The sequence below is a fragment of the Myotis lucifugus genome, unplaced genomic scaffold (genome assembly GCF_000147115.1).
Source record: "Myotis lucifugus unplaced genomic scaffold, Myoluc2.0 scaffold_151, whole genome shotgun sequence".
Taxonomy (NCBI): domain Eukaryota; kingdom Metazoa; phylum Chordata; class Mammalia; order Chiroptera; family Vespertilionidae; genus Myotis; species Myotis lucifugus.
Genome location: NW_005871199.1, coordinates 595,987 through 620,059, shown reverse-complemented (window position 1 = coordinate 620,059; position 24,073 = coordinate 595,987). Strand labels below are relative to the sequence as shown.

Below are 24,073 nucleotides of genomic sequence, written 5' to 3'. Positions count from 1 at the left end.
GGCAATAACTTTAAATGTTTTAAATATATTACAACATCAGCACAGTATATTAAGCAATATAAAACCATGCTCAAGAAAGACAAATTTAAAATTATGGAACTTTTTCACAGGTTTAACTGAATTTTCCTAGCCTACAGAAAGTGGACTTATCAAAACAGAGCTAGCAATAAATTCTAAAGTAATGTTAATTGCTGGTTTAGGGATCATCAGCAGAAGCTAAGTGGCAGAATTTGGACATTCAAGAAAACTTCTGAGATGACCAACATTCAATATAGCAGGAAAATTTTATGAAAGTATTAGCTAGTGTTTTGAACCATGCTCAGAATTATTAATTCCTTATGTACATGAGCTTCATATGAGAAAACAAATATTGCTTTCAATCTACTTTTATCTCCCAAGTACTAAACATACAGGAGTACAACTTTAAGTGATTTTGTTGAATCTTCTGAATGAACTTCTTTACCTTCAGCATCCAATGCCCTCACCATCAGTTCCAGTGGTGAGTCATCTACATAAAGTTCCCGAGTTCGAGATATAATTTCAATGCTGTCTATCACATCAACCTTCACGTCACAGCGCAGCTCATGGTCAGTCACTACAATGAATCCAAACACTGAGAATTTAACTCAACAGGTCATGACTCTATTAAATGTCTTAAACACTCAGAATCTTATTCTAAATATTTGAAAAAAAGAAAGGCTGTAACAGTTGCTTTCAACCTGTGGAAGAAAACAGCAAAATGACAAAACATAAGAACTTTTGTTTATAATAAAACACTAGACCAGCGACTCCCAAACACTGATCTACAATATATGTTTTCATTCATCCATTGAAAAATGAGAAAAAAATAATTTAAAATAGCACGTAATCAAATTTATTCACTTTAAAGGATTAAACTTTATTTTTACATTCTATCTTACTTTTGAAGTGTTAAAATGTTTTTCCTTTTATGAAATTATGGTAATAGATTTTAAAAAATGTATTTAGTTAAGTAAAATGGTTGCAAAATGTCAGTCCTGCTCTGATTTTGGGTACAAATAGCATTTCTTGAGCTGTTCTAGTTTAAAACAGACTAGTGCAGTACTTCCCAAACTTTAGTATGGATGAGAATCACCCAGAAAACTTGTTTTGGGCCCACCCCAGAGATTCTGACATAGCAGAACTGAGAGGGGCCTAAGAATTTACATCTCTCCCCTGGCCAGTGTGGCTCAGTGGCTTGGAGCGTTGTCCCATGCACTGGAAGGTCACCTGTTCGGTTCCTGGTCAAGGCACATACGTAGGTTGCTGATTCTATCCCCAGTGGGGGCACATGCCTGAGGCAACCAACTGATGTTTCTCTTACCACTTCCATGTTTGTGTGTGTTCTTTCTCTCTCTCTCCCTTCCTCCCTCTCTTAAAACAAACAAACAAAAACTCTAACAAGCTCCAGGTGATGCTAATGGTATAGGTTCACCAACCACACTTTGAGAAGTACTAGTCTTTATACTACTGCCTTTGGCCTTACTCAAGACCAATCTCGGACCTTAACACTTAAGCTAGTTCTGATAAGTAATTCTTTCCCCCTTGTATCAGGTACCATGCCAGGTGCTGAATACACACACACACATACACACACAAAAAAAGTCACAGAATAGGATGTCACAATTATTTTACTGTTACATATTGTGTTTTCTCTCAACATACCTATCTCTCGAGCAAGAATAATACTGCTGAGGCGTATAGGTTGGGTAGATTCAGCAAAAAGTACAGCTTTTTGGGAACATAAGATGCCGTTTTCATATAAAGGCTCAACAGTTACTACATCAGGGTGGGTGGAACGCCTGCCAGAATAAAATGCTTAAGAGTATGAAATAGGAATAAGTGGGTTAACTTTGGTGGAACACAATTTCTTTTATTTTGTCCATTATTACATACTACCAGGTGTATTTAAATGACACTCTTCAAAATAGAAACATTACTTAGGAAACAAGAGTTAAGTGGGAGAGACTGGCTCAGCCGGTGTGGCTCAGCAGTTGAGCATCGACCTATGAACCAGAAGGTCACGGTTTGATTCCCGGGTTTGATCCCTAGTGAGGGGCGTGCAGAAGGCAGCCAATCAACAATTCTCTCTCATCATTGATGTTCCTATCTCTCGCTCCCTCTCTTTTCCTCTCTGAAATCAATTAAAAAATTTTTAAAAAAGATTTAAGTGGGAGAGACAGAACCGTTTCCCAATGATCCCATGTGCAAAATTACATTCCTTCCTCAATATTTAAAATGCGATTGCTACATTCTTCCCTCAGTATGTAAAAATAGGATTGATGTGTTTCCAATAATGAGAGAAGTGGTTTTCTCATACTCTCAGGAATGAGTTTCCTTCAATTCTAGAAACTGGGTTGCTGATATCTAAGATGGTAAAGTTGCTGAAATTACAAGGTGTGAGCTCACTTTAAAAAAATCATTAAAATTTTTGGATGGATGGAATGGCTTTCAATGCTGGAAAGATTCCTTGCATCATCCTCTCAATCAGGAAATACATCACACGGGGTTATCTTACAATTACACTTCCTCATGAAATGGGATGTGAACTTCTTACACTCAAACCTTCCTGCTCTCTTAGGACAGGGGTGGGGAGCGTCTGGCCCGAGGGCTGTGTAAGGCCCATGCAATACTTTGGTGTGGCCCTCCCAAGGCATTAGGGTTGAGTTAATTAAATGTTTGACCAAATATAGTAAGCTAATTTTTTTAAATTATATTTTTACTGATTTCAGAGAGGAAGGGAGGAGAGCAACCTGGGCATGTGCCCTGACCAGGAATCCAACCGCCACTTCCTGGTTCATAGGTCCCTGCTCCACTGCTGAGCCACACCAGCCAGGCTGTCGATAATGTTGTATGGCCCACGGATGATGTTATAAATACCCAAGTGACCCTTGGCAGGAAAAAGGTTCCCCACCCGTCTTAGGAGATGGTAAAGGGAAATCCACTCCTTTTAGGGTGAACCCCTGAGACCTTGAAGCCCACTGCAGTTAGGTTCCCTCACACCTTGGGTAACCTCGCAACCTATCATTGGGTCCCCCCACCCAAGGAAGTCATGTCCTTCCATCCTCAGTCAGAAAGTCAGCCCTCTAGAGGTGAGCACCCTTGTCCGCCCGTTCAGGAGGGCACCATCCTGTAAGGGGGAAAACATATTACAGGAGATCTCGTCGCCACCCGAAATGGACCTTTTCATATTGGAGGAAGTGTGTACTCGTGGTCTCTGGGCCTCAGTTCCCTCGTCTGTAAAACAGGACTAATCGTACTTACAAGACTATAAGCATTGAGTCACCTGCAAAGTGCTGAGTTAAACACACAACAGTTTATGTTTTGTGATGCCTTCACACGGAAACCCCCTTATTCGGTTAGTGGGGACCCTTCCACCCCAAGCCTCTCTGCTCCTGAGTAAATCCCTCCGGCCTCTCTCATTCTAGCTGTGTGCCCTGGGGGGTCCCCACGTTGGTGAGCCCCAATACCAGAGACCTCCCACCCGGGGCTTCCGCGGGCTCTAATGGCCACTCCCACAGTGACCCCCCCCAACACACACACACACACACACACACACACACACAGTCACGTCCTGGGCAGGTCTCGGGTAAGAGCCGTGTCCCACGCAGCCTTCGGGTGTCCCACGCGAGGGGAGGCCACTCGGGAACCTGGCCACTCCACCCCACCGCCACCCGCCGCCTCCCTCCGGAAAAGGCACCCAGTGGGCACACAGCCTGCCGGGCCTCTGACCGGGTGAGCCCCTCCCATCCTCGCTGGGTGGCGTGGGGTGCAGCCCCGGGGACCCCAACCCCTCACCAAGTGTAGCAGCCCCGCTGCGCCTCCAGCAGGAAGGGCACGCGGCCGGACTCCCGGCTGAAGGGCAGCAGCACCTGGGGCACCTTCAGCTTGTTGGCCAGGGCCCCAGGCAGCAGCAGCAGCAGCAGCAGCAGCAGCAGCAGCAGCAGCAGGAGGCGGTGTCGGGGCGAGCAGGAGGCCGGGCCCGGGCCTGGGGGGCCGGGTGTCCCTGAGCCAGTCATGGCGCCTGTGGGTTCAGGTTTTCTCCCCGAGGCCGACCGGCCCCACCAGCCAATCCTCGCGCGGAATGCCAGCGGGAGGCGGGGCCGCCTGGCTCGGAATTGTGGGAATCCCTGTACTCAACGCTCAGCAAACCAACAGGATGGAAACTTCAGGCACAAACCCAGCTGCCCACTTAAATATCGGATGGCAGATCTTGTTAATAAATAAAAATCAAAAAGTCTAAAAGAACTTCCTCCCAGTTTAATTCGATTGCCTACCTGGTTTGGCCCCTAACCCCACCTCATCTCCAATTTTCTTTATTTTTATTTGGGGGGGGGGGCAGTAATTTCTATGCATTGATCCGTGCCTATTAACGGAAAAACTTTCCAGTCTTAAGTATAAACAGCTAGAGCCGGTCGTTGTCAAGGGAGCCGTGTCATTTTTACTAGTATGTCAGATTCATGGCCAGCCTCATGGCCAGGGTACAGGAATACCAGGCACTGGTGTGTCAAAGGCAACTTTGAAAGCTATCCACTCACACAATCTCTAAGCAAATACTAAGAGCACTTCTTTAAAAAAACAAAAAAACAAACACATTTTATTGATTTCAGAAAGAAAGAGGGAGGAGATAGAAACATCAATGATGAGAATCATTGATGGCTGCCTCCTGCACGCCCCACACTGGGGATTCAGCCTGCAACCTGGGCATATGCCCTGACCAGCATTCGAACTGTGACCTCCAGGTTCATAGGTCGAGGCTTAATCACTGAGCCACACCGGTTGGGCTAAGAGCACTTCTTGTTAAGGGTTTCATGTTCCATTCTGGGTCAAGAGCACATGCAGGAGGCAACCAATCGTTATGCCTCTCACATCGATGTTTCTCTCTCCACCCCCCTCCCACTCTCTCTAAAAAAAATAAATGGAAAAAATATCTTCAGCTGAGGGTTAACAACAAAAAAGGACTGGCACATGATTTTTTTCAAATTTTCCCATTTACCCGATAATACATGTTATCTTTGTTTTACCGTTGTTATATCAGGACATAACAACTAGGAACTCAGAGCTGAGTTTTGAACCCCGTTTGGTATGCTACCAAAGCATATACTCCAATGTCCTGTTGCTACCACCTACAAAGATCTGATTTTTAACCCAAACCTCAGTTCCTGTGGAGAAAGCACATTTGGATTAGTAAAAAAAAAAAAAAGAAGTCAAGTAGGTCTGAAGGTTGGAGGGACTGGTTCTTTATTTTAAAAAGATACTTGTTCAATTTTCAGTATCAAAACAGTTACACTATTGGTTTCTCTTTCTCCCAATTGGCCCCCAAAGGGACCACACCAAAGGAGAGTACATTTTAAGCCAATAAGCTGCAGGATGCGCACCCAACAGACCTCACAGAAACCTCACTAAAAATGGGGCATTAGGTAGGGAAAGAAACTTAAAGATCAGCACACTGCCCGCCCAGACTGCAGCGAGCTCTCACAGCCAGACGGGGTGGCCCGTGTGCCCCAACCCCAAAGAAGCAAAGTTTCAAAATAATACAAAATTTAAAAAGTTTTGTACATAAACTATTCAAGATTTCTCCAGCACTAACTGGTACAAAGCACAATGAGATGGCACTTTTAGAGACAGCAGCTTCAGACCCAGAGGAGGGTAATGAGATGAGTTTCATTTGGCTAAATCAGTGGCAAAAACATAATTTTCTTTCTTTCAAGGAGGCAGGAGAGCAAATAACTGGTCACTTCAACCTCAGGGTCACATGATCCATTTTGTGAGCCATTGGGCTTGAAAGGGAAGAGATGGGACTAGAATTTGGTCTCTGACGGGGAGGCCTCACCATTTTAATTTGGTCACTTCTGATGAAAAAATAAATTGCCCAAAGATGCCTTAAAAGCTGAAACCTAAACATCACTTTTTTTTTTTTGGCTAACTCCTCCTGAAATCACCTTTTCGATTTGGCTAGTGCTCTGCACAAAGCAATGATTCCCCATAGTGGAGCCGTCCTCTGGGCTCTATGTGGCTCTCAGTAAGGCAGGCCCATACCTCTTTCCCTCCTCTATGGAGAGGGCAATATGGATTAAGCTGAAAAATTACCTCCTAAAAGCGAGAAGGGATTAGACTGCTGCTTGAGAACTGTGGAATTATTTGGAATGTTTCACAAATGGTTGCCACATCAACAACAAAAAAGGTAATTACAAAATGTGTACATCACAACATGCTTTTAAAGACACTTTGCATTGTGCTCACATTCCCTTCAATGTTGTTCCCAAAGGTGCTCAGCCTCTAGCCCAATCAAAATCTCTGAGGGGAGGCAGAGATAATTTGGCGAAAAAGACGTGGGGGTCGGTGGGTGGGGGGGAGGCAGTGAAAGGAGAAAGCAGCCTTCCAGTTAAAGATCAGCCCTCAGTTTAAAGGTCAGCTTCAAGCAGGCTGGCCTCAGGCGGAGTCAGGGTCAGAGGGAGGAGCAGCGGCAGGGCGGGACTGGGTGGCTCTACATCTCATTCAGGTCAAGCAGAGTCTGGTCCAGCATCCTTTGTGTACAGAGGTGTTCCTCTTTGGTGCATTTCAGTTTATCTAATGGGGGTAAAGGAGAGACATTAAAAACCAGAAGTAAATTTCAAGGTCTACCCACTCTGAGAACTGCTCCTGTTGCAGGGAAGTGCAGACTAATAAAGCAGTTGCCTTCTCGGCCACAGAAGTGAGCTATTGCCTCACTTGGTTTGCAGGGCCTCTGGCTTGCCTACTGCAGTTGCAGGCGCTGCTGTACTTCTGGGGGCGTTGGGAACCTTATCAGTCATTTCCTCTACTTCCCACACCCAGCCAAGCCTTATCGCTTTCAGTCCCCAAAGGAGGCAGCCTTAAACATCACCATCAACTCCTTTAGGCTTTGCCCAGAGAACAATGGCTCACTGAGGTTTGACCACAGAGAATAAGAATGGGTATCTGTCTACCATAGAAACATTAGGATCTCAACTTGAAAAGCGTACAGGGGGATTCTCATGAGCTAGAGAGGAAAGGAACCATTGGTGGGATAAATAAAAGAACCCCCACAGTTAAGTAAAATATCTGTAAAGGAAATAAAGCCAAGAATACTATCAAACGTATATGTGTAAGCAAAACCTTAAGATTTTTGCAGTGTTTATTCAGAACTAGCTTGTGACAGTTAGTTAAAATTAAACATAAAATCAGGAAAAAGCAACATGGAAAATGTCAGGAAGAAAACCAGCAGCTGGACATTAAAGAGAATCTAATCTGCGCAGAAAGCAAACCTCTCTGCCTGCTCTAGGGAGGTGGGAAATACTCAGATCTTTCACTCAGGGAAGGTGATGGCACACAGATCTAGGAATATTCCACGCCATTTTTTTGCATCCAGTCAGAAGGGCCCAGCTGGGCCTGCAGAGAAAGCAGCTACAACATCTTGTCAGGTCATTCCTTTTATTGTTAGAAAACATCCATGCAAGGGAAGTATCCTACAGTCAGTGCACAAGTGAAAGAGCAGCAAATCAGGGTGGAAAGCAGAAAACTCTCCCAAGTTTTCTCACTATAACCTCTCAGGCCCCTCCCTTCATCACCCACACCTCTTGAAAAGGGACAGAAATGCAGTATTAAACATTCCTACTACACAGGAAGTCAACAATATTCTAACTGCCCCAATTGAAAAGCAATTTGCTTAGGGCAACTTAGTAAACTTTAAAAAGACAATCAGCTTTTTGCTGGGGTCCAGGTCAGTGGTGTGAGCAATAAGCTCGGTTTAATGGGCATCAGGGAGCCCTGCCATCAGTCACACAGATCATGCAGCGTTAGCTTCAGCTCATTAGAAAGCAGGCGGTTTCGCTCAAGTTGGCTGTAGAGACGCTCTGCAGCAGCGACAGGAAGAAGACAAGAGGAGAGGAGAAAGAGGAGGAGAAAGAGAAAAAGGGAAGGTTAGTAGAGAACCAGATGTAAATCTGAGACTTTCAACTAGCTGGCACACACGACATGCATCTGTAAGGCAGAATGGGTGCAAGGACGATTCAAACCGAGGGCAGTGAGAGTCAGTCAGTTGATGGAAAGATCAACAGAGGAATAAAACAAAACACTCAGACCAACAAGTTGGAAGGACAACATTATGAGGGAGAAAAAACACATTCATAGTATATATTCCCTAGGTTGAGAAACGGAGACAAGTGAAACAGGGCAAAGAAAGGAATACAGCTCAAGTCTAAGAAATACATTTATAATAATGAGGTTTGAAAGGACCAAGTGAACAGCTGAACATTTTTCTGTAAGAGCATTTAATACACCATTATGAATGGTAGATTGGGGCAAATATCCCTATACCCACTTAATCCTACACTTTCCAATGCTTCTTGTTGTAGGCACTGGAATAGAACTATCATAGTGGTTTATTTAATCAAAATCCAACTTCCTCCCCTTTAAAAACAAAACAAAAAAAACAAAAAACCCCAAACCTGTTAGGGTTAACAGTGTGCTCAGGGCCAGGGAAGTTGAATTACTGGTACAAGCCAATCAAGACTATCCTATTCTAGTTTTTTTCAGATTCACTTGCAGCTAGGGGTGGTCATGTGATCCAGTTCTGACCAATGAGATATAGATATTAATCTGCTGGGAGTTCCTGGGAAATTTTAGCTTCCCTTCTTGCCTTTGAATATGGATGTGATGGCTAGAGCTACATATTCCAACCTTAAAAGACCAAAAGAATCACACTAAGTCCAGCTACATCAGACCACAGCTGCTCAAATCTAAACTTTTATTATGCAATAAAAATAAACCCCATATTTATTTTAGCTACTGTTAAGCTGTTTCCTATAACCAAAGCATTCCCGAGACAAGTAGTTAAGTGCTCAAGTTCCTTGGCTTTGTCTGGATTTTCTACTTGGAGCACACCGTAAAGGGGGGTACGGAGAATTCTAATCCAGCACAGGGGCAATGGAAATTTGTATCAGCCTCTGAAGTTCACGTAAAGTTTCTTCCTGTTTTACAGTCTGTTTCAAAATTGTCTCAAGATGTCACCGAGAGCCCTGGTCAGTGTAGATCAGTGGTTAGAGTGTCTGCCTGAGCACCAATGGGTCTGCCTGGGGTTTGATTCCTGGTCAAGGGCAAGTACCTGATTTTGGGTTCGTTCCCCCACCCACCTCAGACAGGACGGTGCAGGAGGCAACTAGTCAATGAGTCTCTCTCGCATCGATGCTTCTGTTTCTTTCTCTACCTCCCTCCCCCTGCCCATCCACTCCATTCTCTCTGAATAGCAATGGAGAAAAAACCCTCAGGTGAGAATTAACAAAAACAAAAAAGATGTTAATATGAAAAAGATACTTTTATGTTCCTAATAATACTTTCCACTTTATGTACACTATCAAAACAAAAAGCTTAGCCCTGGCCGGGTGGCTCAGTTAGTTGGAGCATTGTCCCGCACACCAAAAGGTTTCACGTTTAATTCCCAGTTAGGGTCCATATGAGAGGCACCCAATCAATGTTTTTCTTTCTTCTTCTCCCCCTTCCTTTTTTTTTTTTATTTCAGAGGAGAGGGAAACATCAATGGAGAGAGAGAATCATTGATTGGCTGCCTCCTGCACGCGCCACACTGGGGATCAAGCCTGCAACCTGGGCATGTGCCCTGACCGGGAATCGAACCCTGACCTCCTGGTTATCATACGTCAACATTCAGCCACTGAGCCATGCCGGCTGGGCTTTCCCCCTTCCTTTTATTGTTATCTTTTTCTTTGGTATTTTTTTATTTCCCCCCTTCCTTTTAAAATCAATAAAAACATATCCCCAGGTGAGGATTAAAAAAAAGAGAAAAAAGAAAGAAAACAAGCATACATGTATAAGAAGATCCTGGGAGGGAATACTCCAAAATAACAGCTGTTTATTTTATTTTATTTATTTTTTTAGAGAGAAAGAAGGGAGGAGAAACATTGATGAGAGAGAACCATACATTTGGCTGCCCACTGTACAATCACTGGGGATTGAGCTGGAAACCCAGGCATGTGCCCCTGATGGGAATCAAACCCGTGACCTCTCAGAGCCACATCATCCAGGACAATAGCTGTATATATATATTTTTTATTGATTTCAGAGAGGAAGGGAGAGGGAGAGATAGAAACATCAATGATGCAAGAAACTCATTGATCAGCTGCCTCCTGCAAGCCCCACACTGGGGATCAAGCCTACAACCTAGGCATGCGCCCTTGACCGGAATTGAACCAGGGACCCTTCAGTTCATAGGCCAATGTTCTATCCACTGAGCCAAACTGGCTAGGGCAGCAGTTCTTAACCTGTGGGTCGCGACCCCTTTGGCAGTCGAATGACCTTTTCACAGGGGTCGCCTAAGACCATCCTGCATATCAGATATTTGCATTACAATTCATAACAGTAGCAACATTACAGTTATGAAGTAACAACGAAAATAATTTTATGGTTGGGTCACAACATGAGGAACTGTATTTCAAGGGCCAGAAGGTTGAGAACCACTGGGCTAGGGCAATAATAGCTATATTTTAAGGGGCAGAAATTAGAATGAACTTTTAAAATTGCACTGCCCTCTAAACCAGTGGCTCTCAATACAGCAATATTGCCCTTCCAAAGCCCTCAGAGGACAATTTGGAAATGTGTGGAGGCAGGCTTTCATTGTCACAGTAACTAGAAGGCCATACAGATATTTACTGGGCAGAGGGCAGTAATAAGCAGAATTGTTCTGTAGGCCCCAGGATTATCCTGGACTAAATTTAAAAAACCCACTATACTCGTCTATGAACTCCATGAGGCCTAGGACTGGACCTGTCACACTCACTGGGACGCCCTTACACACAGATTCCACGTGCAGCCTGACCCCCCTGTAGCATCCACAGTCACTGCTGTCTTGGAACGAAGGTGTAAGCAGAATCTTATCCCTTAAGACAGTCTGGTCAATGAGGGTTTTGTTCCATTTAGGGGAGAAATAGAGAAGTGGGAGCATTTTATTGCTTGATTAATTCCCAGAACGCACAGTCCCCTTAGAATTGCATGAGGTCAGAAAGACAAATGTGGTTGTTCTCTCACAAGGAACTTATTTAATAAGTAAAGTTTTAAACTCTGCTATCTCTAGTGACTAAAACTTCAGGATCAGATACCAGCTCATTAAAGTTCTTGGTTCCCTGATAACAGCAAAATAAAACAAACAAAAAAAGGCAACCCAGAGAGTCCACCTGGTCTCATTTCCTTTTAGCCGTGCCTAATTAGAGAACAATCTCATATGAATACGGGACATCCTTAAGCTTCGTCGTCTGAATTAGGTCAACTTCATTCAGTAACAGGAAAGGGCTCAGAGTAAAGGGAACTACATCAACTTTAAAGCCTCAAAGTTCAAGGAAGGGAGACGAGATTTTGCTTTTGATATTTTCCCCCCACCCCCAATGTTGAGGTTGGGGAGTATTCCAACAATACTACAGGAAAGAAAAAGAAGCTAAGATAAGGCTGCCTAAAATAACAGGTTAGAGCCACCCGTCAGGTAACTTGGGGTGCAGCCATGTTTTGTTCATCATTCCAACAATGGTAACGAGGAAATAAAGAATACACATTATCAGCCTGTAGTTCTTTCTTAGAAATTAAGAGGAAAAAGTTAAGATGTCAAGCACTTTACTCTGAGATTACCAATGATGCCTGACCCCATTCCAATAGAAGATCCAGACTTAAGTATTATAGGATGGTTTCTGCAAGGATACAGAGTATTAAATTAAAGAATGAATTTAACATAACATTTCAAATTTTACTCAGCTGCCATGGCTTGCTGGTCTCTACCCTTGATCACACCAGCCATGGACATGGAGAAAGACAGGAGCTACCAGGATAACACTTCACTTTTCTCATTCCCATTCTCTCCTTTCCTTTTTAAGAAGCCCCTCTGTACCAGTCAACTCCTTCGGACCCAGATACTAAAACATCTAGGATTATACTATCCAATGCAGTAGCCACTAGCCACATGTGACTGTAAAATTTAGATGAAAAGTAACAGAATTAGAAATTTAGTCCCTCAGTAATATTAGCCATATTTTGAGTGCTCAACAGCCATATGTAGCTAGTGTCTACAATACTTTCCACCAATTCACTTTTTTTCTCTGTGAAATATGTCTCCTCTCCTTGCTCAAGGCTCAAAATGTACCCTTCAAATACAGTATCAACGACATCGTCCCATCTCCAGTTAATTTCCTTCTTAAACTGTCGAAGTTGAGAATCATTGAAATCATCAGCCCTGAACTTCATAAAGTATCAAGGCCACTCATTCTCCTTTATCCCTCTAACCAATTCCATTTGGCTTCCTCGTCTATAGATTTTTCTCTTTAATTCTTCTTTTTACATTTACAATTGTCTTTTAAGGTTCTAACTTACTTCCATGGCCTAAACTGCTTGTCACCCTTATGGATTCCCAAATCAAGGCCCAGGATTGTTTCACCTGGATACTTGATAGTTTTTCAGACTTATAGTCTCTACCTTCCACATGTCCTCCCTACACCTATACCACCAGCATTTTCCCACGCTCAGAACCAGTCCTTGACTTTTCCTCCTCACATTAGTGGGAGGCCCTTCAAAGTACCCATCTTCATGCCCTCTCTTCACCACCATTACTCTAGTCCAGATTATTACCCCTAGGAAAACTGCAATAAACTAACCCAGTTTCCCAAAGTATGGCACAGTCACTGCTAGTGGAGGTGAGATGTCAAGCATTATGCATTTGTGAATTTAAAAAATGTTTATTATCTGTATTTCTTTAATGTGCATTAGGAAACACAGTAGCACACATCAAACCTTTGATTTCAAGTTAGAATTGTGTAGAGCCGTGGTTCTCAACCTGTGGGTCGCGACCCCTTTGGGGGTGAAACGACCCTTTCACAGGGGTCACCTAAGACCATCGGAAAACACATATATAATTACATATTGTTTTTGTGATTAATCACTATGCTTTAATTATGTTCAATTTGTAACAATGAAATTGGGGGTCACCACAACATGAGGAACTGTATTAAAGGGTCGTGCCATTAGGAAGGTTGGGAACCACTGGTGTAGAGTAAGAACAAACAAAATTGAAACCAAGAGCAAATTTGAAGAAAACAATGTAGGCAGTAAGTGAATACGCCAAGTCCCCAAAGTGGTATGCAAATGGCCGAAATTTGGGAATCATTGTCTTCATGGGTCACTTTGATAATCTGCTTCCCTTCAAATATATTCCTTCCCCCCGCCCCCAATATATTCTTTTTTTAAAAATATATTTTATTGGTTTTTTACAGAGAAGAAGGGAGAGGGATAGAGAGTTAGAAACATCGATGAGAGAGAAACACCGATCAGCTGCCTTCTGCACACCTCCCACTGGGGATGTGCCCGCAACCAAGGTACATGCCCTTGACCGGAATCGAACCTGGGATCCTTCAGTCCGCAGGCCGACGCTCTATCCACTGAGCCAAACCAGTTAGAGCCCCCCAATATATTCTTAACTCAGCTGCTAAATTAACTCTTCTTATTCGAAATCTCCAGTGTCATCCCCATTACCTAGAAAATAAAATTAACCCCCTGCCCAGCCTGGCTTCAACACACACCAGTCCCTACTGTCTAAATCGACCTTTATAGATATTGTGTCCTTCCCATCTCTATCTACGCCTTTATTCTTTTTCTTCTTTTTAACTGAAATGTTCAATGTCCACTATACCTCAACTAAATAAAGTCTGCTCGTCAAAAATCCAATCTTTGGAACCTAATAAAAATGAAGAGTCGAGTTTCAACATGTTTATTAAGTACCTATTACATGCCTCCTGTCATCTTTCCTAAACATCCCCCACAGGAATCATTACCCCCCCCCCCCCTAAGTCCCACAGCACTTTATTTGTGGCACTTATCACACATCATTTTTGGCTATATATTATATATATATATATTCTCTTTCCGACTAGATTCTGAGCAATCTGGGAGTAAGGATGGTGTCTCCATCTTTGATGATTTCTGTCCCCACCTTAATACCCTGTGCATAGAAAATACCAGTGTCAGCTGAATAAATGAATCCGTACCTTAATTACAAGGGCTATGTGGCAGGAAGAAAATGGTACAGACAGAAAAAAACCTGAATTCAAGTATTAGGTCAAGGAAAACCTCTCTACCTGCCTCTATCTGTTGAAAAGAAAAGCAGCCCTGGACAGTTTTGCTCAGAGTTAGGTCGTAGGCCTGTGCACCAAAGGGTCTTGGGTTCGATTCCCAGTCAAGGGCACATGCCTGGGTTGCAGGTTCAATCCCCAGCCCTGGTTGGGGCACCCGCGGGAGACAACCAATTGATGTGTCTCTCTCACATTGATGTTTCTCTCTCTCTCTCTCTCGCTCTCTCTTTCTCTCCTCCTCCTCCTCCCTCTTTTCTACTCTCTTTAAAAAAACAAAAGCAATAGAAAAAATATCCTCAGGTGAGGATTAATAAAAAAGAAAAGAAAGGCAAATTTTGCCCTGGCTGGCCTGGCTCAGTTGGTTGGAGCGTCATCCCGTCCACCGAAAGGTGGCGGGTTTGATTCAGTCAGGGCACATACCCAGGTTTTGGGTTCAATCCCAGTAGGCACATGCAGGGGAGGCAACCAATTGGTTTCCCTCTCACATGATGTTTCTCTCCTTCTTCCTCTATCTAAAATAAATTTTAAAAATTTTTTAAAAGAAAAGAAAAATTAAAATATATACTTTGCTGGGAAACTAAGTGAACAAAACTTAGGTGCTTAAATAAGTACAACCGAACACCACACCATCCAGATCGAACCACCTCTGGTGTGTAAATTGAAATTTCCAAAATGCTGGTATTTAATTCCATAATATAAACCAGGAACAATTTTACTAACAGAAATTTATCCTATGAATGCACGTAAGAAATCATTACCACCCTGTGCACATTATTTGAAATAGGCATGCTTGTGTTAGTTTTTCTGATAATCACTTATCACTTGTCTCGTAGTAGGAGGCAAATGGTAATAAGCCTCAAATATGCAAGAAAGATTTCAGGAAGAAAACATGAAACTCTTGAAAATTCTATCCACCATGTATTTTTCTGGGACTTGGGATGACCAGTTTTAATGGTAACATATTGGGTCCACCGAGTGTTTTGAGGATGCACCATTTGAATCACTGGTAAAAGGGTAGAAAATGTGTATTGGGAGGCACTTCAATGGACTCTCGACCTTAATCAAAGGAGGAGAACCTGAAGAGAGGATGGAACATTCCAGGCGGGATGACTTAAGAACTGGAAGTAAAGGACTTGGATGATCTCATTCAGCTTAAACAGTAAGACTAGGGCTCCACTACTAGACCACCATTCTGATAGACTCAGATCAGGAGAGTTTAAATGTCAAGAAAAAATAGACACACACAAAAGTGGCTTTGATTATAGAAGTCAGAGGAGGGAGAGCCTACGATAGCTGTTCCCCACACCACACCCCCAAGGCTCTTTCTCAGGGACAGCAGCAGCTTTGTCAATGACACGAATGCAGGGTGGCATGAGGCTCCAGCAGCTGAACATTTTAATTTGGGGTGGGGGTGGAAGAGAATACATAAGTTGCTTTGTGGCCCCCCGCCCATCCTAATGCCTTGGGGACCAGCCAGGCTGACCCAAATGGAATCCAGAGTGAGAGTGGGGCGTTGGGTTCCCCGAGGGAAGGGGGCAGATCCAGAACAGAGCAGAAACGGTGGCAATTTATCTGTATGAAAAAGTAAGGAGACGCTAGGTGAGAAGGACTAGCATCAATCTACACAATAACGTGGGAGACGGGAGCAGAGAAAAAGGAACAGGTGGCAGTAGGAAGGATAAAAGAGAGCCAGACGCTATAGCCTGAGCCATTCGGCTTCTTTTCAGGGTTAGTGGGAAAGATACCAAGAGGCAGATTAGCATCAGGACCAGGGATCCACAGCAAACAGGTGAAGTCCCCAACAACTCTTTTTGGTGCTTTTTACTACCAGGCTCGCTCTGGGACTAAAATTTGGGAATCAAATTCAATTTGTAGGTAAAGTTGATTATTTCCAATTATGGGTGTTTCCCCAGAATTTTATCAGGGCCCAAACCAAATACACCCAGGAGGTCTGAGTTTTGTTATGTAGTATTAGAACCCCAGTCACTGGTTCTCTGGGCCCTATTTCCTTAGTCATATGATGACATGTTTCTACCTTCAGCAGTATCCCTGCTGAGAAAACTAAATTTGAGGAACAAATAGAAAAATCATACTGTTATAAAGAAGGGATTGTGAATAAAAATTACATGTAGATCAGGGTTCTACCACTGATCCAAGATTAAATGCCTCCCCAGCTTTTGCCAACAAGTAACCAGCACCAATGTTTTAGAGATAAGGATGGAGATTCTAGTGTCCAGAGGATAAAGCCAAAGCATACTATGCAGTCTATACCCCCCTCACCCACAAGCCAAGGTCCCAGCCCCATCTGCTGTCAGATAGTTACATAGAGGTCATGTCATTGAGGGCGTGGTCCAGCTCCTCGCTAATGGCCTTGTACTTCAGTTTCTGGGCATAGAGCTCATCTGGACAGGCACAGGAACCACAGGGAGGAACGAGGGGGACAGAGTGAAAGGTATCAAAAGCAGAGAAATTAGGGAAAGTGTCACTGTGGGTCTAATACCACAGTTAAGAGCACCATGACTGGCCATTTTCAGATCCACTGTCGCCCAGGACAAACTGGACTTCTTGACACCTCTAACTGACTGCGGGGTAAGAAGGTGGGCATAGCCATGACTAGAAATTCCTATTACCAAAGGCACTCAAGAGGTTTAACTGCCACCCAGTTAAACCAATTTCTAGCCATGATAGTGCTTAATTTAACAAAAATAAAAAATAGAGAAAGTACATTAATATCATTAATATCAGATACTTTTCTAGCTGCCAAGGATAATCAGTATCCTTGGCCCCTTTGCTCTACAGGTTGCCTGCTCAAACTCTCCAAAGAATACCCTGCTACCCAGAGTATACCAAAGGAGCATATTTCAGAGTTCTCAGAGTACATTTATCCTTGTTAGGGTGGACACGATGCCAAATTGTGGGGACAGAAGTATTCAGAAAGCCCATGGTACTGGTCAGCTGAGACAGCTGCATCTCTTGCAAAGGTCCCCCACAACTTGAGTGGTGAACAGGATTGCCAGAAGTAGCCAGAAGTAGCCATGGAGTGACACATGTTCTCATTGCCTTCTCAAAGAATGGCTACCATTTTGATCCAGAAACTAAAACTAAAGATTTAAGACTACTAAATTGGTGATAAATGCAGCCATTATCAGTCTCCAAGGGAAGGATGTAAATTCCAGAATATTAGGTAAAGTCTTACTAAAGGAAAAGATTAAATGTAGACAATTCTATTCTAGGGTTTGACCCACTTCAGCTAGTTGTGGCAGGGCACGGGGAAAGGGGATAATGGTCAATGGGCAAGGTCTTCCTCTATATTCCAGTATTTTAATTCCTCTCCCGGGCTCCATACCTTCCAAATCATCAATTGTCTTTTCCAGCTTGGCTACCGATCTCTCAGCAAACTCAGCACGGGTCTCTGCCTAAGGGAAATACAAAACCGTTGGAATCAGAGATGAACAAGACAAATAAGAGAAAATCTCTATTATCTTCACCTTCTACTTCTATACCTTTCAGAACCAAAGCCAGCCAGTCTACATTATGCCTTATATACCCTTAAACGTTTGGGCCCTTCCCCTCAGCTCACCTCCTTGAGTTTATCAGTAAGAATCTTTATCTCTTCCTCATATTTGTCTTCTTTTTGAGAGTACTGTAAGAGAAATAAAATAAAATTTTCAGAGTAGAAAATTATTCACACAGACAATACACCACCACCCCCAGCCCCACATTTACTCTTACATTGAATATCTTCTTGGATATACTGTGCTGAATGGTTGGTTTATAACAAAGAGCAAGGCCCATTTCTGGACAATAAGTCCTTAAAATCCACAAGTCAATGTCCTAAGAGTCGTGATACCCTTATTTTTTAAAGGGACCTAACTTTTGATCTCATTCAGATCAACCCAGGGGTTACTTTTCCTTCCTCCTACTTATTGAGGAAGTATAGTGACACCCAAGGCCAGATGGCTAAAACAGTGCCACATGATGATAAAGACAAGTCTTCCGTTTCGATTGCTTAGTAGGTCTCAATCTGATACCATCTGTTGCTCCCATCTTTCTGCTAGAAAACCTATTAGGACCCCTGATCGTTGTCATTCAGCACATCCCTATCAACCTGAGAACATGACCCCAGGCACCTGAGACCATGAAGTTATTTTAACTAAAGCTGTCAAAGTGCACAAGAATTAGCATTAAACCTAGAGTCCAGGCAGAGGGTGGGTAAGAGGAGGATACTTCTCACTGGATTATATAAGGAATGAGTTTCTCCAGTCTCTCATTAAGGGAAGGGCTGGGCCCAGGCCCCCAAAGCCTGTCACTTTCACAAACCAGCCCCTACCTTCTCCGCCTGAGCCTCAAGAGACTTGAGGTTGTTGGTGACATTCTTCAGCTCCTCCTCCAGCTCAGAACACTTACTGTGAATATTTTACATACCGCAGAAGAAAGAGGAAGAAAGAATAAAAAAAAGGGAGAGAGACACACAGACATGAATTGAACCTATATGTAGAGATTTGGAAGGCATAACAGGGAAAAGAGAAGGTCCCAGGTAATGTGAGCAAGCAACAACCCTCCCCCCTCTACCAGAGACCATGTCAGGAGCTAGACTCCCATGGGTGAGGACTCAGAATGTTTAGATACCAATAAAGAAAACACTTGAGAGAATTCACTACTGGGAACAATTCATAACTGCTACCTGGGGTGAGGTGGGAACAGATGTCCAACCCAGTAGTCCCCCACATCACCCAAGGGAAGGAGAGACCCTGTGGAGGCAGTGAAGCAACTGGGAAAGAAAAGATGAAAGATGCCAAGAAGTGGAAAAGAATGGAGCATTCCATGAAGAGATGAGAAAGCACTCAACAAACCAACCAGTGGAGGGGAGGCAGCTGCAAAACAAAAACAAAACCACACCAAACACAGAACCTCTCGTGGGTTTAATGGTTAGTACCTTTTCCTCAGCAGCACTCAGACACTTCAGGTTCTGGTCCATCAGTCTGATCTGCTCATCCATCTCTCGGCAACGGCTGTTAGTGATAGTCGCGGGGATCGCACAAGCCAGGTTGTGGGGAGGGAGAAAGGTCAAGAGGGAACACAGCAAGAAAACAAGCAGCAAAATGGGGAAAAAAAACTTTTCAAAAAATGGGAAGAAAACACCACCATGGTCATGATATGTCATGTATGGGGAGAGGGGAATGCAAGGGAAGCACAAACATATATGTGCACCAGCACTAACTTTGTTATGCAAGGCCCAGAAGGTGCCGACAGGAAAGCTGTTCATGCCTCCCCTTGCCCTAAAGCTCCCCAGCCAATTGGGGAAGTGGTAAAAACAGAGGGAGACCTTAAGGCAGGACAGCCACGTCCATGCCTCAGGGAGAAACAGACCAGGTGAAAGAACCCAGTAGGGCCTTCCAGTTAACGGCTCACCATATGTTAGTCTTTCTTTTCCCTCAATAAGAAAGCCTCAATATGTCACCTGTCACTAGTAAGAAAGAGAGTCAGAAAGCCCAAGGCCATTCATAGGGCCTGAAAAAGCACTATGGATAATGCCTGCCGGGCCCTGTTTAACAAGGTTAAGGAATGCTAGCTTATGCACACTGCCCAAGCCAAAGGGGAAGGGACAGAACGGAGGGCAAAGATTTGGGGAGGAAGACACTCACGACTCTGCCAGCTCAGCTCGCTCCTCTGTGCGTTCCAAGTCTCCCTCAATGATCACCAACTTACGAGCCACCTACAGGAGACCAAGGCACAGCTCAGCAAAGCAAAGGGGGAGCGATTTCCCTCCCCTGGTTCTTCTGAGAACCCCAATGTCACCGACAGAGGGACAACTAACAGTGCCTTACCTCTTCATACTTCCTATCTGCCTCTTCTGCAATGTGCTTAGCTTCTTTGAGTTGGATTTCCTGGAGTTCCATCTTTTCTTCATCTTTTAAAGCTCGGTTTTCAATAACCTTCATACCTCTGTTAGAAACAGTAAGGACAAATGTGGCATTGACATTCACAGGAATTTGTCATCAGCCACACCCCAAGGATCCAGAATTGCAGGTATAAAAGGTCATTCCTCTCTGCTTGCCACTCAAAGAGAATTCCCATGGCCCCCCGCCCCACCTTAGTTCATTTTGTTTCAAACCTTTATAAAAACAATACACACTTACTAAGACATTAAGTATTTAAGTGTATAGTCTACGGGCATAAAGCGAAAAGTCTCTCCCCTTCTAATCCTGCTCATCAGAGGTAGTCACTTACTTCACAATCCTTCCAGAAATGTATTCCACAGATAAAAATGCAGAAAGTCTCACCCCTACTTCCCCATACCTAAGGGAATCATATACTACACTGTTCTGCAACTTGCCTTCCTCACTTTCTATAATTTGGACACTATACTGTAGTAGTATAGACACAGCTGGCTGTCTTACTCGTTTTCACAGCCACTGTGTTACTGGACTCTCAGTAGGGCATTTTTAGTTCTGAAAGCCTCAGTTTGATCCCATGCAAGTCATCACATAGTTCACATATGGCAAGGAGCCAACTGGCTGTTTTCAACAAAGATGAGTTGTGATTTGGTTTAAGGACTACGGTTCTCAACTCATGAAAATTATCAGAGGAACTTTAAAAACACCAGTGCCTAGGCCACTCTCGCAATGGGTTCTAATTGAACTGGGGTAGGACCCCGGCATTCTGATATTTTAAAACTCCCTGATGATCCCCACCCCTCACTCCCATGATTCTAACAGTACAGCCAGGGTCGAGAGAGTTTTTTTAAGACACAGATTGCTGGGCTCTACTTCCAGAGTTTCTGATTCATAGATCAGGGGTAGGTACGGTACCAGCTGAGAACTTGAATTTCTGCCAGTTTCCCAGATGCTGCTGGTCTGGAGTCTCACTCTGAGAACCACTGCTTTAGAGGAACCAATCAAGTAAGTTTATGATCCAGTACGTGGAAGTCATCCTGGTGACCCCATTTAAGGATCAATTTATAAAGAAACCAATTACAAAAGAGTTACAAGTACAGGGTTCAGGTAACTCTAACTGTCTTCAAGAGGGGAGACTATGCAGAAGAGGAATGAGGGTCCTGTAAGACAGCTAACTATTTTTAAAAACAAGTCTATAAGGAAATCTTGATCAGAGCCATTATGAATTTCTTTGGAAATGCACGCTTCAAAGGCCCCTCTACACACCTCTCGCTCTCATCGGCAGCTTTCTCAGCTTCCTCCAGCTTCTGCAGGGCAGTGGCCAGACGCTCCTGAGCACGGTCCAGCTCCTCTTCAACCAGCTGGATCCTACGGTTCAAGGAGGCCACCTCAGCCTCAGCCTGCGTTTCAGTAAAATAATGGAAAAGGAAGCAGAGGCATGGTGAAAAGGAATAGAACTATGACAGAAAGACTGGGGCTGACTGCCATGAAAGAAGCGAAGAGTCTAGCAGGGTGGAACCTGTCTTCGCTCAGATCAAGCAAATATATTACATATTTCCTGCCTTCTTCTGTCAACAAACTACTGTATGTTCCACAGGAAGAGTGTTTTAAAACTCAGTTCCTTGCGCAGCCCAGTGTCAGCACCACCCCCTTCTGGACTCAGTTCAAACTCCTGACTGTCAGCAAACATAGGCGGTGAAGGGTTCCTTCTGTCTGAGCTCTGGCTTAGAGGTATTCTTACTCTTATAAGTGTCTCACACAGGAAATCTTGAATTATTTATTAAAAATTTTTTTCAATCCTCATTGGAGAATGTTTTTACTGATTTCTTTCTTTTTGGAGAAACATTGATATGAGAGATAAACATTGATCAGTTGCGTCCTACACACGCCCTGACTGAGGGATTAAACCCACAACCCTTTGGTGTACAGGATGACACTCTCATCAACTGAGCCACCTGGCCAGGGGAGATTACCAATTAATTTGCTACTTAACTCAGGTTGTTCATCCTCTGATTACCCTACACTGACACAGCAGAAGGATGACTAAGAGAATTGTGTTGCCAGAAGAACCTTCCCAATCAGAAAGTGAAAGCATGGTCCACTGGGAGACCTACTCCCCACCTTTTTTTAAAAATATATATTTTATTGATTTTTTACAGAGAGGAAGGGAGAGAGATAGTTAGAAACATCGATGAGAGAGAAACATCGATCAGCTGCCTCCTGCACATCTCCCACTGGGGATGTGCCCGCAACCCAGGTACATGCCCTTGACCAGAATCGAACCTGGGACCCTCCAGTCCGCAGGCCGACGCTCTATCCACTGAGCCAAACCGGTTTCGGCAACTCCCCACCTTTTTAAAGTTGACAAGAAGCTTCTGGCTAAAATTATCTGCTTTGATGACATTAGAAAAAGAACTGGGGGCAGAAGAGAATGAGTTCTCTATGCCCATCCCCACTCCTCCAAATTTCTGAATTGTGACTCCCGCCTATTCCCCTTAGCCCCATGGCCTCACCCTTCAAGTACAACTTAGGACAGTGATGGCGAACCTATGACACGCGTGTCAGAGGTGACACGTGAACTCATTTTTTTGGTTGATTTTTCTTTGTTAAATGGCATTTAAATATATAAATATCAAAAATATACATCTTTGTTTTACTATGGTTGCAAATACCAAAAAATTTCTATATGTGACATGGCACCAGAGTTAAGTTAGGGTTTTTCAAAATGCTGACACGCCGAGCTCAAAAGGTTCGCCATCACTGCCTTAGGACAATCCTCTCCCTAACCTCGCCCCGTAATCAAGCACAAGCTAGAGTCCAAGACATCCCAGGCCTCTTCCTTGGGAATGGAATGAGAAACAAGAAGAGGCAGCTGCATATGGATGAATTTTACTGGTAGAAAAGCCTCCTTCCTAAGACTGCTTTTCCCTTCCCCACACCTTTACTGGTAGCAAGTATGCTGACTGCCACAACCATAGAAGAATTCAATCTGCCCTGCATGCTACCCCGTTCAGATGCTTATCCAATGCTTGGTAAACATGATCTCCCTGCTACAGCCCAGATTGCACCTGAATTCTATTACCCTGATTTCCTCCTGACAGACAGGGGTGGGGGCAGCTATAGAAATAATCTGCACCACTAGCCTTTAGTGCAGCGGTTCTCAACCTGTGGGTCGCGACCCCTTTGGCGGTCGAACGACCCTTTCACAGGGGTCGCCTAAGACCATCCTGCATATCAGATATTTACATTACGATTCATAACAGTAGCAACATTACAGTTATGAAGTAGCAACGAAAATAATTTTATGGTTGGGTCACAACATGAGGAACTGTATTTAAAGGGCCAGAAGGTTGAGAACCACTGCTTTATGGGGAGGGATATAGCCCAAGAGATTTCTGTTAAGCATCAGATTAGCCTGCCCCGTGTGGCTCAGTTGGTTGAGCATCCTCCCAAGCACCAGGAGGTTGTGGTTTGATTCCCAGCCAGGGCACATGCCCTGGTTGCAGGCTCGATCCCCAGTAGGGGGCGTGCAGAAGGCAGACCATCAATGTTTCTCTGATACTGATGTTTCTCTCTCTCCCCAGTCCTCCCTCTGAAATCAATAAAAAAAAAATTTGTTTTTTAAATTGGATTATTTGAGCCCTGGCCAGGTAGTTCAGCTGGTTGCAGGATCATCCTGATACACCAAGGTTGCGGGTTTGATTCCCAGTCAGGCCACATACAAGAAACCACCAATGAATGCATAAATAAATGTTACAACAACTTGATGTCTCTCTCTCTCTCTCTCATCAATAAATAAAATTTTAAAATCAGGTTACTTGACACAAAAATTTCCCAATACAAACATGGGAAGTTCAAGGGACCAGACTGGGTGGGAGGGGGATGTGTATAAATAACTACCACCCTAGAAGAAAAGAAAACGGAGAAGTCTACAGAAGCTGAATTTACAAGAAACCATTTGTGCCTCTAACTACACCATTCAAAACACCACAAAGCCAAGTATTCTCTGGTTTTGTCCCTTCTAGGAAAACAGATGTCTCCTAG

At 43.7% G+C, this 24,073-nt stretch overlaps 2 protein-coding genes across 16 annotated transcripts in view; both read right to left on the bottom strand.

Annotated features, from left to right (window-relative positions):
* Positions 1-4,622, bottom strand: part of NUP210L (nucleoporin 210 like) — a 48,472-nt gene extending 43,850 nt beyond the window's left edge. Inside the window, exons 1-3 of the mRNA XM_023759305.1 lie at positions 3,817-4,622; positions 1,684-1,820; positions 464-595 (exon numbers count right to left, since the gene is read on the bottom strand). Of these exons, the coding sequence (XP_023615073.1) occupies positions 464-595; positions 1,684-1,820; positions 3,817-4,037 (490 nt within the window). The 5' untranslated portion in view covers positions 4,038-4,622. The remainder of the gene's footprint in view (positions 1-463; positions 596-1,683; positions 1,821-3,816) is intronic.
* Positions 4,623-5,242: 620 nt separating this feature from the next.
* The window catches only part of TPM3 (tropomyosin 3), a 29,614-nt gene continuing 10,783 nt past the window's right edge, over positions 5,243-24,073 (bottom strand). For 2 of the 15 annotated variants that reach the window (XM_014461167.2, XM_006095125.2), the window contains 8 exons: positions 21,296-21,429; positions 19,961-20,078; positions 19,778-19,848; positions 19,069-19,144; positions 17,713-17,775; positions 17,479-17,548; positions 16,456-16,534; positions 5,243-6,588 (listed from right to left, as the gene is read on the bottom strand). In XM_014461167.2, the coding sequence (XP_014316653.1) occupies positions 6,585-6,588; positions 16,456-16,534; positions 17,479-17,548; positions 17,713-17,775; positions 19,069-19,144; positions 19,778-19,848; positions 19,961-20,078; positions 21,296-21,429 (615 nt within the window). In that variant the 3' untranslated portion in view covers positions 5,243-6,584. Of the gene's footprint in view, positions 6,589-7,116; positions 7,872-15,504; positions 15,705-16,455; positions 16,535-17,478; positions 17,549-17,712; positions 17,776-18,462; positions 18,539-19,068; positions 19,145-19,777; positions 19,849-19,960; positions 20,079-21,295; positions 21,430-24,073 lie in introns of those variants that run through there. The other 13 variants (XM_014461166.2, XM_006095122.3, XM_014461165.2 and 10 more) reach the window with 8 other exon arrangements.